This window comes from Lutjanus erythropterus, chromosome 22 (assembly GCF_056507025.1).
Source record: "Lutjanus erythropterus isolate fLutEry1 chromosome 22, fLutEry1.hap2, whole genome shotgun sequence".
Classification (NCBI taxonomy): domain Eukaryota; kingdom Metazoa; phylum Chordata; class Actinopteri; order Lutjaniformes; family Lutjanidae; genus Lutjanus; species Lutjanus erythropterus.
In genome coordinates this window covers 8,972,225-8,990,382 of record NC_139338.1, presented here as the reverse complement: position 1 = coordinate 8,990,382, position 18,158 = coordinate 8,972,225, and the positions used below count along the sequence as shown (strand labels likewise).

The window sequence follows — 18,158 nt, the reverse complement described above, 5'->3', positions numbered from 1 at the left end:
GGTTGGGTGTGGCTTCAGCTCGGCACAGAATGCGCCAACTGCTGCTTACACCAACCTGAAACGGCGACGTGGTGTGGCACATAAATAAAATACACTGTGTACTGACAACATCATTAGAAATGCATGGAACAGGCCTTCTTCACAGCAGACATTTTGACTTGTCATATAGCACAGGCCTACTAATAACTTTAAAAATTTAATCTAGCCTAAAGAACCTTGGCATATTTATCAAAAACAAAAAAAACAAAAAAATTGAAATGTGCATCCACATCTTGTAATGCAGTCACCTTTTTGAGCAATTTAATATTGTGATCTAGTCTTTTGTAATATATTGTGTTAGGATGCATGGATTTAAGGATATTGCTATAAACTGTTGGCTTAATAAGGTGTTAATGATGGCTCTGTTCTATTCAAGCATCCAAGTCATAGCAATAAATGTTTCTGGAGGTAGATAGAGTCATCTGGTTTCCACTATAGATGGACGAATTAAAACTTTTCCATATTAAATGTTGCAACACGCCTCCCTCCTCCCCTTTTCACCGTCTCTACATCCGTCTCTCCTCCGTCAGCTCATCTGTCCAGAGGCAGGCAGTCATATCGCTCTCTCGAGGCGAAGGTTGTGCATTATGGCTGACAGGAGGCCTTATTTCCAAGCGAGTGTGTGTGTGTGTGTGTGTGTGTGTGTGTGATTGCGTGTGTGAGATGCACGCTGTTCACCGTGGCAGAGATGAAGAGCCATTACAGTCTCGGGACCTGAGGAACTAATCACAGAGGAGAGTCGGAGGTCTAAACTGAGCTATTGAGCTGCTGCTGCGATTATCAGGGGAGGAAAGCCTCACAATTTCTGCACACACACCTTCGGTTGGCTTTCTCTGATCCAGTCCGTCTTTATTCATACAAACACGTAAATCTGATTTAGGCAATTTTGTGGAAGCTGTACTCTAAATACTATAATTATCATAATTATATTAACTCCTAATTTGTGTAAACATAACCTGACTAACACTGTTAGAAGTCTATTAAGCAATAGATCAATAATAAGATCCTCTTTGGACCAACTGAAATAAAGGACCATCATGAAATAAATTAAAATACAATTTATCTCTGATTTTGTAAAATTAATCAAAAATGACCTGTTATGCAGTGTAGTCATGTAAAATGTGCTTGCACATCTTAGACTGATTTTTAATCTTTCATAGCTGAAAGCATGAACATTCATATTTTTGTATTGGTCTGATTTATTGACATCATTCTATTCTATTAATATATTAATTAAATACAACTTATAAGACTTTGTCAGGGATACACTGATAATGTCCTGTCCATCACTATCTCTGGTGTTTATACCATTCAATAATTTTTTATCAGGATGGAGACACATATTCAATGGCTGCCATTAGGATATAATAAGAGATAATAACTCTAATTTAATTTCAAAAGACTAGAAAATTTGAATATCAAATGGAATCTGTGTTTAATTATGGACTATTAATCAGCTTTGTTAAATACCCTTTTTTCTTTTTAAGCAACAGCCAGATAATAAGCGGGATAACGTACAGTGAGTGGGTCATTATTGCAAAATAAACCCCTTTAGGGTGATTCAAGACCTGCACCACCGTATTGGGATTATTTTGCAATAATGACTTGTTTACGGTACATTATCGTTTCCTTACTTAGAGAGGTAGCATTGTAGTTAAGCTAACGTTGAACATATTCTCAGACAGAACTTCACAGTCGGGGCTGGATTATTAATATTTTTAATTGTTTAAGACAATTAACTGTACTCCCAATACATTACTTTTACCACATAAATGTAATATAAAAACCTTATTTTGTTATATTTGTTATTAGAATTGGCCAGAAATCCTTAATTTGGTCAACTGAATTTTGTAAAATGACAAGATGGTAAGATCATATTGTCAGACACAATTTCACCAAGGAAGCTAACATTGAAGAACTGCCCAGATCTGCCAGAGCTTCTGTGTTTGGGAGCTTGTGGAAAGAATTCAGAGTCAGTCCATCTTCCTCTACCAATAAACTTAGTCGTTTTATTGCCTTTTATTTCCTAAGATATTAGACTTTGCCATTTAAACAATTTAAACTCCTAAATGCTCTTGCTAAAGTACAGAGGTGCATGATCAACTGTTGATTTGATGCTATTAGAATACTGTATAGGGGATTTCCCCTGCATACATTTATTTAGCCTAATGTGTAAATCACCACAGAATTCAAGTACACTTCTGAGTGAGATGATCAGTTTGTTTCCTGCCAATTGAGAAACCAATGTAAATTAAGGTCAACAGTTAAGAAATCTTTAAGAATTAAAATTATACCACTCTTCTATTTATTGACAACATACAGTCAACAGCCTTATCATAGACAGATACTGTACAATACTTTCTTCTAGATTTGTTTTTATCTTTTACTAATACGCAATTCACAATACAAACAACATCAATATAAAACCCAAGTTGCACTCGGTTGCATCGATTTTCATAGCAGCACGGACTGATTGCCTCCCTGCGGTCGAGGTTACGTAAGACAAGCTGTGATGAACGAGAACGAAGGAAACGCTGTCAGGCTGCATCGATCTGCCACAACGCAATTACACAGAAAATATTAAAAAATGCTTGTTCCTAAATGAGATTTCTGTCCGCTGGAAAAAACCCTGACATCTCAATGAATGCACATAATCATAACAAATGAGGTTGCTTATTACAGTAGTGATTGGTACAAATTCATGTAGCAGAAAGCCCCACTTTCATGTTTGCTGGAGCACTGCTGAAATTTGAGATTAGATGGAACAATTTTCTGTCACCAGTTACAGGACATAAATGCTTTATGTTTCAGCACATCAGTTGTACTGTACAGTGATGATGAATCCACTGTGTACAGCTTAAGGAAGAACAGCCTGCAGCACTGAAGCCAGATGAAAAGGGAGACTGAGACTCTCTCCTCTGATGCTTTTGCACTGAGTCTTCCATATTTTAACATGTTTTTCACTGTGAACCATTTCTCTGATTCTCTGTCTGAATATGCACAGTAATGTGAAAATGATTAGGCAAAGAGAATAAGAAGTGGCATAAGCAAAAATATGAATTATAGCAAACACAAAGGAACAAGGGTCTGGATAATGCTTCTAGTTTATCCAATAGCTAAAGCTAAATAAGTAAAAAATATCAGACTATATCAAATATTACACAATTGTGATGCAGTGTGATATCAAACATAGCAAGACAATGGAGTGATTAGTGATCCAATTTCCACATTGTGGCTGTTTATATATTTTTAAACCTATATACAGTTGCTTAAAGCTGCGCTAATAACTTTTTTTGGCCACACTGGGGCAGGACAACAAGTTGTAAACACAACATATTTGATATATTTTCTCCTTATAAAGTTAATATGGCCATCATTTTTGTACCAGTTGCTCATTCGGGCATCCAGCAGATATGAAACAACATTAACATCCATTTAGAGTCATGTTTCTGGCCATCTAACAAATCTAAGTTCAACATTTTCCCAACATAATTAAGTTGGTGTGGACTCGAGACGAACGCAATTTCAGCCTTCAAAACAATACAGTCAGCGTGGCCCTGTAGCTCAGTTAGTAGAGCATCCGCCCGATGTATGGAGGCTGCTTGTCCTCTGCAGCAGCCACCGGTTCAACTCCTGCCTGTGGCCCCCTGCTGCATATCATCCCCTTTCCTGCAAGCGATACAGTGCTGGCCTTCAAGAAGGCCTAGGGTGATGATTTTTGGTCCCACCCACCATGGTTAATTCACTTTCTAAACAAACACACGCAGCTATGGCCTTCTGTCTCGGTAATAAAGTCCAAACCAAAGAGTGAGCCAGCTCTAACCTTTTCTCTGCATGAAAAAAAAAAAAAATCTGACTGAATAACTATATTTTAATGTTTTCAGGACAGTAACCCTTTCATTTCTGAAGCAAATATAGACAGCTGTAAGGGTTCCCATCAGGTAGAAAGACAATGTTGACATATTATCACCTTATATTTATATGATCAACATATTAGCAAACATCCTGCAGACATGAAACAGACACAGGACAACAAAAGCATTCATTTTAAGTTATTTTTTACAACCTAAGTTTAATATTCACTACCTTTTTAGCTCTGTTTTGGTCTCCACCAGCCACCACAGGAAATATTTGGATCTTTAGCTGCTAAACTCTCCACTTCATTGGGTTTAAAGTGAAAGAATGCTAATGAGAGTAGTAAGACTAAATTACAACAGTGGTATAAGAGAGCTGAAAGTGGCTTAAACACTCGGTGAAGTGTTAATTATGAGATTCCTTCAATCCATTGTAACCGCTTATCCTGACAGGTTGCAGGGGGGCTGGAGCCTATCCCAGCTGACAGTGGGCAAGATCCACTGTTAAAATGAATATACTGATTAAAGTTTTGTCATGGAATACAAAAATGGTGTTTTGAATGAAAAAGTGCAATGTTAACGGCAAACTTCAATATTTGCCCAGTACTGTTGAACAAATGTATGCAGTTAAAATGATCTACACAGTAATATTGTTCAAATGCAACATCAAGGTTTGCTTTATCTTCAGACAGTGTGAAATGTGGCTACAGCATCTTGTTTTTTGAGTGAGCTGTTGACATATTTATTAAATTCGACCCAGCATCATTTCAAAACTTCACAACAAATCTCTCATGCTGCTGTGACTCTCAAGGTCACCCTGACATGCTATAACCCAGGTGTTCCCTTTGACCCTGTAACTATGGAAACAAACCCATATTCCACGAACAGATGGCACCTGGAAAAAAAAAAAAACACAGGAAGAAAGGAAAAAATGCAAGTGAGCAAGCAAAAGGCAAGAGGTGATGGCAGTGGAAATAAGGTGTGAGATGAGAGAAGAGGAGGTATGAAGTGAAAGAAGAGGAGAGCAGATGGTGTTAGACAGGAGACAAAGCAGATGCAAGGATAGAGGGAGGTGTGCAGGAGGACGAAGGAGCGGAGGTGGGGTCTTTCCTGATGCAGTCTGTGTCACATTTTCTTAGAATTAAAACTGTCTTTTGCTCTGAAAGCAGTTCATTTAATCCATCAGAATGACTGGCATTAAAAATACCTTGAAAAGAACTGAAACTGCAAAACCTCTTGGGATGATGCAACAATGTATAGCAGAAATAAGTACATTAACGACAATATTTGTAATAAACTCAACTGCTGTCCAGAGGGAGTGACGGCTGCAGTGATAGCAAGTAATATTTCAGTAAAACTTTTAGAATTACCCACGCTAAAAGTACCACCAAGATTAAATCATTTAACAGTTAAGTCAAGACTGAACATGGATTATAATTTCTTTCTCATTAAACCAACAATAGTAAATGTAACACAATGGTGGTGGTAGCTGGCCAGGAAACATTAATGCTGTTAACTGATTTATTCCCAACCACATGAAACTCAGTCATAAGGTTAACATAGCTTAATTGGAGTAAGACCTCTGACCAACAGAGGGATTTCAGGTGATGTAACGCTCTTCTTAGACATGGAGGAACTTCAGCTCTGAAATAAGCTGAATGTGTTTCTTGATTTATCATTTGAGTGTCTAAAAAAGAAGTGGACAAGCATGATTAACCTCTGTGTGCACTCTGACTAGAACACGATAAATTCTGCTGTCATCTGTTATCATTATGTCAGCTTGTTAGCTAGCAAGCCAGGGACTAGAGATGAAAATTAGCCTCAAGAGTCTTGTTCTACCTACAGTAAGTAACTTTGGACAGACAAAGTAAGACATTCTTCCTCACAAATGACAAACTGAACTGATCCTTCCTAAGTCCCTCCACTCTTTGCTCTTTGCAGTGAGCAAGCGAACTGCTCGGTCAACTTTCTCCTTGTCCTGTTTTCTGTTCTTGGATATGCTATGTTCTATGTTAAAAAAAGATTCTGAAGATGCTTTAAAATGTTGTTGGTGGACTAAAGGTGACATATTGACTTCTTAAGTAACACTGGCTAACTAATCTAATCTACATCAATCGAGAGCTCGCTAGTTAGCTAGACTTTTGCTAAATTAAGATGTATCAGGACTTAGGTAGGGTCAATAAATTGTGCCTCTGTTTTATTCAGTAAAAATTAATTAAATAAAATAAAATTCAGTTTTACTGGGACAGCCTTATTATAACTGGGAGAGTATCTATGTTCCCAGGGTGCTATGTTACCAGGTTAACTTCCCAAGGTCCTACGTTCCCAGGATCCTGCGTTCTGTTTTCTATGTTCCTATGTTCTCACCTCTTACCATACTGCTAACTCATGTGCTTCAATGTATAGAGCTGGGGAACACAGGACCATCGGAGAGCACATATGTAAAACTGGGGAACATAGGACACTTTGTCATGTTCCCATTATATGCCATATAAATCTGAAGAGCATAGGACTGTGGGAACATAAGAATGTTGAAACTTTACATAGACTGTGGTATAACTGACAGTGCTGAGTCAGTTGACTGGATCTGAGACTCTTCTCTTTATACTACTGCTACAGTACTTTTTAGCATTTAGCATTATCTCTTAACTACCACTTGTTACCACAATGACTGCAAGTTACTTTAAAGCATTATGGATTTAACCTGTTTTCTGGGCTTTCTGTTGACGACAGCTCCACCATAAATAATTTCTGACCTCAACTGAGGTCAGAACACTGTTACCCTTTAAGTATACATTAACAGGGAAATAATGTTCCTAATGCCTTAAGCCTTACAGTTTATCTACAGCAGAAACATTGTGGGTTTTCTTTAGGTGAATGTCTTTAGCCTGGATAGAAAATGTAACAACGCGCCACTCTGCCTGCTGCCGAACATAAATACCATTAAATATCAGTGATGTCAGTTAAAACGTCCATTATCAGATGAGGTCTGACTTAACTATGTCACAGTGACCTATTTAAGAGACAGATCTACTTTATCAACCTATTACTTGGACTGAGAATGTCACTTCTGTGCAGCCACACCACAACAACCTGTTTCAGCTACAGTAGATGTTGATTTTAACACTCTGCCACCAACACTCACAAGTTTGCCAGTTTTCCTCCACAGTTGTTACTCTTAAATTTGTGACACACTGTAATCCTTTACAGCTTGCTCAGCTATTGTTCTAAAGTTCTTTTGATTTGTTAGTCTTTTAAAACATATTCTCTGTTTGCTGTAAACGTTCAGAAAGCTTCAAGTTTACTGGTCCAGGTCAAGTCACTAAAATAGTAAATGAATAAGAAATGAAAACTTATCAGTACAGACCTACAGGCTAAAATCTGCAAGTTTTAACACTTATCCAAATTATATTTTTATTAATTATGACATACAACTGATACGTGAACGAACAACAGCTTTCACAGAAAATACAATTTATCACTTCAGCCTCAAATTAACTGTAGAATAGAGCCTGATATTGGCCTATAACCTATATGATTTTTTTTTTTAACACAACATAATGACGATTTTTTTTTTTTTTTTGCAGAATTTTATGAATATTTTTTCCTTTTTCTTAATTTAAGTTTAGGTTTAATATATACATAAATATTGCTCTTTTATTTATTTATTTATTTAAATTTAGAATTAATTATAATTACTAAAAATACTAGTGATAGTTAACTGTTTCAGTGCCCTGATAACAATTTAGACAATAATATTTTTGTTAAACTGTAAAACATCTTGCCTCCATCACATATCTTTGTCACAAATGTTATTCACTTTTGAGGGATCATTGTAAAATATAAGATATATCAACTTGGAAACATTTTTTATTTCTTATCTGTATCAGCATTGCTTCAAAAATTCAGTATCTGTCAGGTCCTACTGGAATCAGTTGAGTTTTCTTGAATCTTCTTTTTTTAATGCCAGTTGTATCTTTAGATATATTAAACAAATGCACTAATTTGGTAGCTAGTAACATGTATTATATTAATTAATTCAATTCAATTAAAAAATCTGTTGCACATACACTGTATGAATGATGACTTTGTTTCCTGTCGCTGACTAATACCATGCAACAGTGATTCAGTCTATCAACAAGTCTTAAGGGTCAATTACATAATAATTCTAGTCTATTTAAATGGTGTCACTGTCAGGCAAGAACCTCATATGTCCAAAACTGTTACTTTTCAGGAAAGTTAGTAGGTCTTTTTAATACTTTCTAATATTTGTAAAAGTCATTGACGGACATAAAGGGTGACCAATAGCATTGATTTATGTAAAAAAAAAAAGGAGATTCAAGAGTGAGAATGTGTAAGGCAACAACACAACACACTTAAGAAGTCTCTTAGGACTATAACATCAATATACAAAACTATAATCTTAGTACACTTCTTCTTATCAAGACAGAGTGCAACTACAAAATCTGCAAAACTGTTTACTGTCATTCAAAGGTAAACTTAAGAGTTTGACGTATTTGAACCAGAGTTGGCGTACAAATCGAAGGACCCAAACATGCGTGGTAGGTGAACACATAAGCTGCTGACATCAGGTTGCAAACATAGCTCCTGTTGTGTAATCTACAGCCATGACTTCCACCTGAACTTGACTGAAATGTTTCCAGTACGAGTGCCAAACTTCCAGACCGACTTCTCATCTTATGTAATCAGTGAGTAACCTTGCAGAGGAGGTTAATAGGGCGCCCTTGGGTGAGCCACAGGCCATCCTGCTTCCCTCTACAGATGACCATCAAAGCATAGACGCTACTGTACTGATGTAGGAGAGGCCTTGTAGCTGTGTGGTGTGTGTGTGGGAGGACGGGTGGGCTTTTTGCGTGTGTGTTAGTATGTGAGATGTCATCTCAGTGGAGCTGTCACTGAAATGAAAAGGATGCATATGTGTGTGTGGTGATGGGCTTGTGGGCAGAAGAATAAGATTAAAAGTGTGAAAAAAAAACAGAGTATTATTTGGCTTGTATACGGTGTTTTATGAATAAGGCAAGAGAAAATTGTAATTATAATCAGTGTTGTATATGAACGCGTTAAAAGAGTGGCGTTCATTGAACATGCTCATATTTTTGATGAACAGTGGACTGAACGGATCTATGAGCGTTTCATTACCTCTGAGAGAGATAACAGCGCTCACAGTCAGCTGATTTAAAAAAAAAAGTGTGATTGCTGTAGAGACAGAGAGTGCGTAAATATGGACAGATGTGTCGATGCAATATAAAAACCTTCTTTTATCACAAAGTCTGACGTTTCTCTACATATCTGTGGTGTATCAGTGAAGTGTACAAACTACACTGCAGACTCGAGTCTGTTAACAGTCAGAAATAGACAGTTAGATCTGCTTTATAGACTCATCTCCAAACTGTCTGTATGCAAGGAAGTCTCATTCCCATCAATATGATGGAAAAAAAAGGACCTTGTAGTCATTATGATGAGAAACTTTGATGAAATAGCATCTTGGAATCTCAAAATAGATTTTCTTTTCCAAAATATGGACTGTATATCTCAAAATAATTAGAAACTTTCTCAAAATGATTTGTATTTATTCATTATTTTGAGATACTAATTCAATATTTTAAGATGGGGAGACCAGGGGCAATTGTAACAGTTTTCTTTTTTAATTAGTTAAAAGTAATTTTACATTTACAAATAAAATAAATACCAAAACTTGAATATTGCACACCATTTAGTATAGTGCCATTATCTAGAATCCAATGGCCCTGCTAGGAGGAAGTTCTATTTCAATTCAAATTTTAAAATAAAAAATAAATAAACAGATGAAATGAAGTTCATTTCAATCTCTGTGAACTGAGCTCTATTTAAATGTGAACTTGCACAACACTGATTACAACAAATCCCTTCAGAAACTACCAACTCAGAATCCAATAACAAAGTTGTACTCTGACTTTATCAGCTGAGCTCCAAAAATGCTGCATCCTACATTTCCCATAATGCAACCTGATAGCATCTTTTCACTCAAATTGCCTGTGGGCCACAGGCCTGGCTGTCCTCTGCTATAAGGGAGCACTTGAACGCTCGGTGGAAAACAAACTAAATCTCAGCACAGTCTTAAGCTAAATCCAATGAGTCACACTTCTCTGCATGTTTAGCAGAAAACTGCCAGGAGAAGCACAAGTCTCTCCTTATAAATAAGACAGGAGGCAGTCGCATTTAACTCCACAAAAACCTTCACCTCCACATGAACCTGCTTTTAGGTCCCAAAAAAAGATTTGTTTGTGTCAGGTGTGCTGCAGTAAATTAAAGCGCTGCTGGTTATAGATTCAGGAGAAAAATGTTCCACTTTTTATGTGGATGTTCAGTCAGTGTTGATGGTAAATGTAGTCAATTAGAGCAACAGATTTCTCAGTGCTGCTATATAGACCAGAAAAGAGGTGAATTTTCCCTTTAAGAGTACATGCTGACAGGTTGCACAGATAGGAGCAGCTTGTTCAATGCTATATGTAAATAGGGTAAATTTTCAGGCTCCACAGTTATAGCCTTGATAGAAGACAATTAAACTGTAACTCTAAAATAAAGGATTAGGGAATAATCAATATGTAAAAAATTCAAAGTAAATGGTTGGACAGATTTAATGTTGAATGAATGAATGAATGTGGCTCCTAGGCTGGTAATTTGAGAACAATCCTACCTCCTCAATGCCCAGTTCTTTCAAACCCCATACCTCCAGTTTGAAATACAGGCTTCATATTAAAATCTAAGCATTGGATATCATGGTCACCTTGAATTTTCTAGTGCTGACTGTGAACTGCAATATCTGGCAGGTGGACCTTCACTGCATGTTATTCTCTCCTTTCCAAAAGAAAAGAGCGATAAAGGAGAACATAAAACTTGGACTCACAGCTGCATGATCAGGTAGAGGTGGTCCGGACTCTCGTAAATGTCCTCCAGCGCCACGATGTTCTCGTGCTTAATCCTGCAAAGCAAAGACAAACCATCTGTGAAGCTTTTTTATTGCAAAGCAGCAACATGTCCTACAGCACACAATAACCCATTAATGCCAGCTAAATGGCTTTTAATCCTCATGTTTGCTACTGAACATTGCTTCTCCATTAAGTTTGTGCCACATGAATAAACATTAACTGATAATCTAGAGAAATACTTTGACAGTGTTTTACCCAGGGCGGCCTTATAATCCAAACTTCAGTATCCAGATTTCAACAACAACAGTAGTTTCTAAACTGACCACACAGTCGCACCTGATGGGATGAACATCATAAAAAAGCTTTAAAAGGCTGAAACTCAGCCTTTTAAAGCTTGACATCTAATAAAAAAAGGTTCAGAAGACTGAAAATAAGGCTTGAAAGCTTGCATGTTTTAACATTTTTTGACAAAATTTTTTTCAAATTTGTCACTGTTCTTCCAGTGTATAATTTTGTTTACCAGGTTTGAAACTTCATCTGAAAACTGGTGCGCATGTGTTTTTGGGGAAGGAAATTGAAAAGTTGCAGCTTGTTTCGCCGTGATGAATCTTTATTTTGAAACTTTTGAAGGCTTATCTAATTGTTTGATAGGCTGAAGAAAAAATTCAAACCTCTGCGAACATTATTTTGTATTTGAGTTTTCATTTCAAATCTCTGCAACATTTTTATCTTCACAGTTGCAGCACGCTTTCTTTTGCAGATGTTCATTTGCACCTGTGTTGCAGACCGTTCTGTCAGAGCTGAGTTTACAACACCCACTTTTTAGAGATTTGCACGCACAATTGTGAGTGTATGTGTCATATTATTTCTGGTAAAGTCCTCGCTGGTCTGAAACTCTGATGGAAACTTTCTGGGAAAAAAGGTAGACATAGCGTTATGTTACGTTACTACCGAAACTGAACATTTCCATTTCAAAGGTTTTTGGTTTTCAAATCACCATTTACAAGTTTTCAAACCTGGAAAACAAAATAATACACTGGGAAAAAAACTGACAAATTTGAAACTCTGATGTTGCAGTTGTGAATAAGAAAAACAGTATGCAAAACATTATGCAAAACTTCAAAACTTAAGTTTCAAGCTTACAAAAACTTTATTAGATGTCAAGCTTTCAAATACAAAACTTTCAACCTTTCAAAACTTTTTTTCCTTCCTCGAAATACAACATAATATTCATCCCATACACCTCAACTTCCATTTAGTAGCTGTTCTAGAGATTTAAGCATGATCTTCTGCCCACTTGTCATGAAAATGTTTAAATGTATATTTTATTAGTTTCTTTGCTCAGATGGCAGCAGTAAATAATGAGATTATTACCAAACGTTCACATTAAAACCGTATTATTTGTTTTGGCGAAGCACAATTTTTTCAGGGATTTAAACCCATTTTCATCTCCCCCTCACCTTTCTGCTTATTTCTGTCAGTTCTCTCCTGATTTCTCCATGGTTACAGAGCTGTGATGAGGATGTTTTCGTCCTTCTGTGTGTGTATGTGTGTGTGTGCATGTGTGTAGGTGTACATTCGTTATTCTAACACCTCATACCTTGTAGAAACACGATTGATTTTGTGTGTGGGTGTGTGGGTTAATCATCTTTTGCATTGTGAACAGAGGTAATTCCCCTTGGTCTATCTCTTTCAAACACACACACACACACACACACACACACACACACACACACACACACACACACACACACAGAGGAATGAAAAGCAGGCGCGCAGGTGAGCTTCTAACACTTATTATGGAGCGTATGACCTCTTCGATGGCAGAGCTGAGACATGACTCACACACACAGACACAGACGCTCACACACACACACACACACACACACACACACACACACACACACACACACACACACACACACACACACAGGTTGAAAGGGGATAATGTGTGTGTATTCAAGCCCTGCCTGGGATAATGAAGAGCTGGCAGCAAACAGTCTGGGTGTAATGGCAGAGGAGAGCATTCAGAAAAACCCTCTCATACATCCAGGCTTTATGCTGCAGTTAGTTGTTCTCATTCATGGATTTCTCCGACATGTGTCTTTGATAACTGCTCCACACAGCTGGAGCAGCTGCACACTCAAACATGTGATGTGTGGCATTTTTATCAATGGAAATGATTTCTGTATAACATTAACTCTAACTTATGGAGCACCAGAGTGGCCATAGAGAGAAAAATCTATGTATGTAGAGGCCACGTTTTACTACAGCGATTGTTCTCACGTTTTTGATTAAATTTATATTCTAAATGGTGTAATCTGATAGTTAGCTTGTGGACACTGTTAGCAGTGAACATAACAGAATCCTAAGCTCTGTGACTGGATGGTTTTTATAGAAATGTACCTTGGGGGTCATAGTGAACTTCTCACCTTTCATTTTTACGTTCATAGGCTTGTACCCTCCTTTTTATCAAGGAGCCAGATATTTTCTGGTGCAGTTGTTCAGCTTTTGTACAGTTTGTACATTCCAAGTCAAAAAAGTGCTTCAACGATTGCCTCAAATTTCACATGACACATCTTCTGTTTATACAAAGCTATAAAGAACATGTGCACTCATTCTGATTGCTCTGTTTCTCATGTAACGTCTCATCTAAATCTACAGTGTGTTACAGGACCAGATACAATTAATTGATTATGAATTGATTATTGAATTATTTGCCAACTATTCTGATAACTGATTAATTGGATTTAGTCATTTAAAAATAAAAAAGTCAAAATTCTCTGATTTCAGCTTCTTAAATGTGAATATATTCTGGTTTCTTCACTCCTCCCTGACAGTAAAATGAATATCTTTGGGTTGTAGACAAAACAAGACATTTGATTATGTCATCTTAGACTTTTCACCATTTTCAGACATTTTCTGAAAACCAAAAAAAAAAAAAAACCAAAAAAAAAAAAACCATGGAGATTTGAGAGATTTGACAGATTAATCAATAACGGAAATAATTGTTACAGCAAAGACTTGAAAAACAAATCACAAGATTGTGGCAGCATTAATTAACTGATTAATCAAAACTAAAAATAACCGTTAACTGCAGCCTTAGACCAGTGTGAAACATTTAGTGGCATCTAGTGGTTGAGGGAGGACCAGTTCCTTTGTAGATACAAACGGCTCATTCTGAGGTAACAACACCACAGCAATTCTTGTTTTCAGATGATTATAAAATAATGAAAACATACTTCTGAATATTATATTACATTTATGCCATATTTTGTCAATAGATCCCTGTATATATTGTATAGACTGGACCTTTAAATCAGCAAAAGGCGGAAGAATTTCTTTGTAAACAAAAAAGCATCAGACTAGTTGTTGAATGGCCTTGAACATCTTAAATAAATAATGAAAAATTACCTATAAGACAATGTGAGGATGAAAGAAGACAATGCTTGGCAACAACAATTTTCCTTAGTGGAAAAATAATTTTATCAGAATCTGTGTGAGTGACCATCACAGTAGAATCATTTAAGTAATATCTTTATTCAGTTTCTGTAAACTAATGAGATCAGTGGTTTACACACCGGCTATTTTCAGCTCTTGGGCTGAGACACTCCCTGGAAATTTGGCACCATGGGAAATGAAGAAGCAGTGCCAACTATCAGGATGAAGCTCTTGACCTCTACTTACTGTAATACAGGTGGTATTATTAGTGTTTGTAGTCCATCAAATTAAGACCAAATATCACAAAACCTATTGGTTCTCCTACTGTTCTTTACAACAATAGAGCTCTAGCTCTGTTTGCTGTGGAAGGTCCTGATTTGATGAGAAGCTTCGTAATCCATTACTGTTTGGGGGCAGAACATAAGCAGACCTGATGTATTTTATTTCTGAGCAACAGGCTATTTACTGAACAATTACTGTCTCCAAACTATTTGACACAATGTCAGAGAAGCAGCACAAATCTCTACATCGGCCCTGAGCCTCAGAAGAGCTGAGAGGATAAAAAGTTTATTTAACGTGTGAGTGGATTTTACTCCGCCTGACCGCTTTCTCACCGAGCACCTGCTGGTAACGTTTCAAGCTCAATGATGGATAAATACCAATACCTCCTGACCTGACTTCAAACTGGAAAGCCGAAGGCTTTGCCATGTTTTATTGTGGTTTACTGCTTACTCTGTGGGTTATCCTGTTGAATTTGGCACTAACATGTTGCTAATGCGGCAACACAGGTTGTGGTGATGTTGAATTGTTTGTGCAGTATTGGGTGACAGTTAAGAGAAATTGTTTGACTGTTAAGCCTTGTTTGAAGCCAACTAAATAATGAAGCCGACTGGATGCTATAACTGTTGTTTCATGTTGCTTTCTGTGAGCACTGAGCTTTGTTTACACATCAACACCTTTGTGACCCTCGTTGTTGGTGTGTGTGTGTGTAATGCGTATGTGTGTATGTTGCTCTTCAGTGTAAATTTACATGATAGACATGGAAGGAAGGGAACGATAAAGCTCTGTGAAAAAGGAAGGGTCAAACCACAGGAATTCATGTGCTTGGCAGCACTGTGTGACTTTGATTAGCCCCAGTTCAGGCTGTCAAGTAGAGTCACTCTGTGCACTGTAGCTCTTTTAACTGATAATGTGCATTTTTTCCCATCGACCGACTGACTGGTTGACGAGTGGGTAGAATTTCAGTCGACCAAGATTTTCTTTGGTTGACTGCAGCCCTAAACAGAATTTTGATCCATATTTGATCATTACCATCTAGTTTGGCAGTTTCACAGCTGATCTGAGTTTTGTGAGCCCTGTGTGTCACGTATACGCTGCTTTATCATCTAAACGGAACCATAATTTACAAAATGAACATCATGCTGTTTTGAAGAAGATTTGAAACTATAGACTGAGATCATAAACTCATTAGGAAATTGTTTACTGAAGTCATAAATCAGGTGAAAATTAGGCTCAGTTTCTCATAAGACTCGCCCCCTGCTGGTCATTAGAAAGAAGACACTTCCAGGGCGGCTTCACTTCTCACACCAGGAAGCTCAGTCAAATTATTCTACTGTCTATGGGTGTATTTTTTTCCCCTCCAAAACCAACCTGGTGTCTCACTGCGTACAGGCTGGTAGAGACTGCCAGTCTGCTCACTTATTCTCTCATTTGTTTACGCTAATGACACCCATTTGTCTAAATGAATGTCTGAATCTCTCCTTCATTACTGGAGGCAATTCTCATTTTCTCTAATGTTACACAGAACAGCCAAATTAACAAATTCAATGTATTTAATGGCACAATACATCTGTATTTTCGCAGCACAGAGGAGCCACTTCTGTGTAATTGTGTGGTTACATGCTTGTGCGTACGAGTCCTTGTTGTTTTTTTCTTTTGAAAGTGTTCCCAGTACAGGAGACAACAAGAGCTCTATCTGGGGAGAAACCTCTTTGTATTCTAAATGTTCATCAATCATTTTTTCTTTTTTTGTTCCCAACAAGATGGTTTCAATTCTTTCAAAATCAGCTAAATCAGCCAATCATCTCATTAGTATCCTGACATTACAATCTGGTCCTTTTCCTTTCCATAGACTGGATCATTTACATGTGCTTTAAACTTAAACAAAGAGCTCAGAATCCAAACAGAATTCACAGCAGGAATCCTGTGGTTAACACTGTGCAGCTGTTTTGTGCTCAGACAGACATAAGTTTCAGTCGTGATGCGTGTGTGCGGTAGGTGGGCTGTGGATCGTGACCTGGGGGTGGAGGGGGGGAGGTTGTGGGGAGGAGGGGCGTGCGTCGAAGAGAGAGGAGATGCACAGTTGCCCCGGTAACCAGGAATTAGGAGTCTTACGAGTGCGTGTATGTGTGTGTGTTTGTCTAACAGCGCTCACCTCCTCAGCACGGCGATCTCGTTCTCGATGCTGCTCTCCTTCCCCTTCAGAGCCTTTTTGGGGATGCACTTCACCGCAAACATCCGGCCGGTCAGCCTCTCCTGGGCGAGGACCACCTCGGAAAATGCCCCACTGTCAACACATAAAAAGAAAAATGTCACGTGAGTCACAAGCAGATCATTTACTGGACAGGGTAACCTTTCATCTTTCAGAAAAAATCTTGAGAATTGCGCAGCTTTTCCGGATAACACCTGTCACTAGTTTTAACGCAGGTTTTCTGTTATAAGTTTTCAGTGTCACGCTAAATAACCCTGGTCTTTTCCTTACTTTCTCAGTTTTAAAAAGCCCTCACAAAAGATATTATAAAACTTGTGTAATAGAGTGATGTGATGTCATGGAGTGTCCCATTTAAACCCTTGCATTTCAGAGAACTGAGACTCATATTTTCAGTGCCATTGCTGTAGATTAAACATAACAAACAAAAGGAAAACCCTTTTCTCCTAAATGAAAAACAGAGTCAGATTTAAGACCATGAATTCAGTTATTTTGCCTTTGAGATCCCATTAACAGCAGGTATCTGATCATCTTAACATGCAGAAAATTGCACTGCAATGGTTATGTGATTGGATCTGCCAAGTGTAACATTAGAACATTAGCAATCTTCCTATTTATTCACTTAGAACGACTGCTGCGCTTAAAAATAATTTCAAAATTTTATTTCTTGCATCATAAAAATTGATGATCCTCAATAATAATCAAGGCACCAACATTAGGCCAAACACTTGGAAATTTATATTCAGTCGTGTCGTTCAGTTCTTGTATGAGTGTGTGTGTATGTGTGTGTGTGCGTCAGGAAGACAAGCAGTGCGATGAATGAAGATTAGCCTATTGCGAGTTAATCTGCCTGAACCGTGTGTTGACTCCTGCGTCGATCTCCCTTCAGTTTCACCGACGTGACATTAGAGTAAACATCTCTCTATCCTTATCTCTTCTCTCTGTTTCTCTTCCCTCCTTCTTTCTCCTCCTCTGTCGTCTCTTCCTGTACAACATTCAGGTAACCTGCAGCTGACACAAATCCATATTTATAACGCTCTGAGACACGCTAAATGCACAATGATATTGAATTTAAGACCACAAGAAGGCTCTTTTAATGTGCCTCATGGCCCGGCTGCTTGCTCATATGAGCTTGTACGTGGCTTGAAATCTACAGCCAGAGGCCTTTTTTCTTGTCTGGAATTCAGGCTTAGAGCTAGAGAGGGACATAAACTGTGAATTCAGGGCAACAACGTTGTAGAATGACCTGCCTGTGGAAATAGGGCTAGCTGAATCAGTATCATCTTTTAAATCTCCTCATAAAACACGCTTTTGTAGGCAAACTTACTTTTGTCTGCTTGAGGGCAAAGGAAATGCTAACACAAAAGCACAAAAACAATATTAGCATTCATTCAAAGTCATGTCTTT

The 18,158-nt window shown here is 37.7% G+C and overlaps 1 protein-coding gene across 1 annotated transcript in view; it reads right to left on the bottom strand.

Annotated features, from left to right (window-relative positions):
* Positions 1-18,158, bottom strand: part of camk1da (calcium/calmodulin-dependent protein kinase 1Da) — a 64,848-nt gene that overhangs the window by 19,655 nt on the left and 27,035 nt on the right. Inside the window, exons 4-5 of the mRNA XM_084711503.1 lie at positions 16,698-16,829; positions 10,801-10,875 (exon numbers count right to left, since the gene is read on the bottom strand). Coding sequence (XP_084567629.1) covers positions 10,801-10,875; positions 16,698-16,829 — 207 coding nt within the window. The remainder of the gene's footprint in view (positions 1-10,800; positions 10,876-16,697; positions 16,830-18,158) is intronic.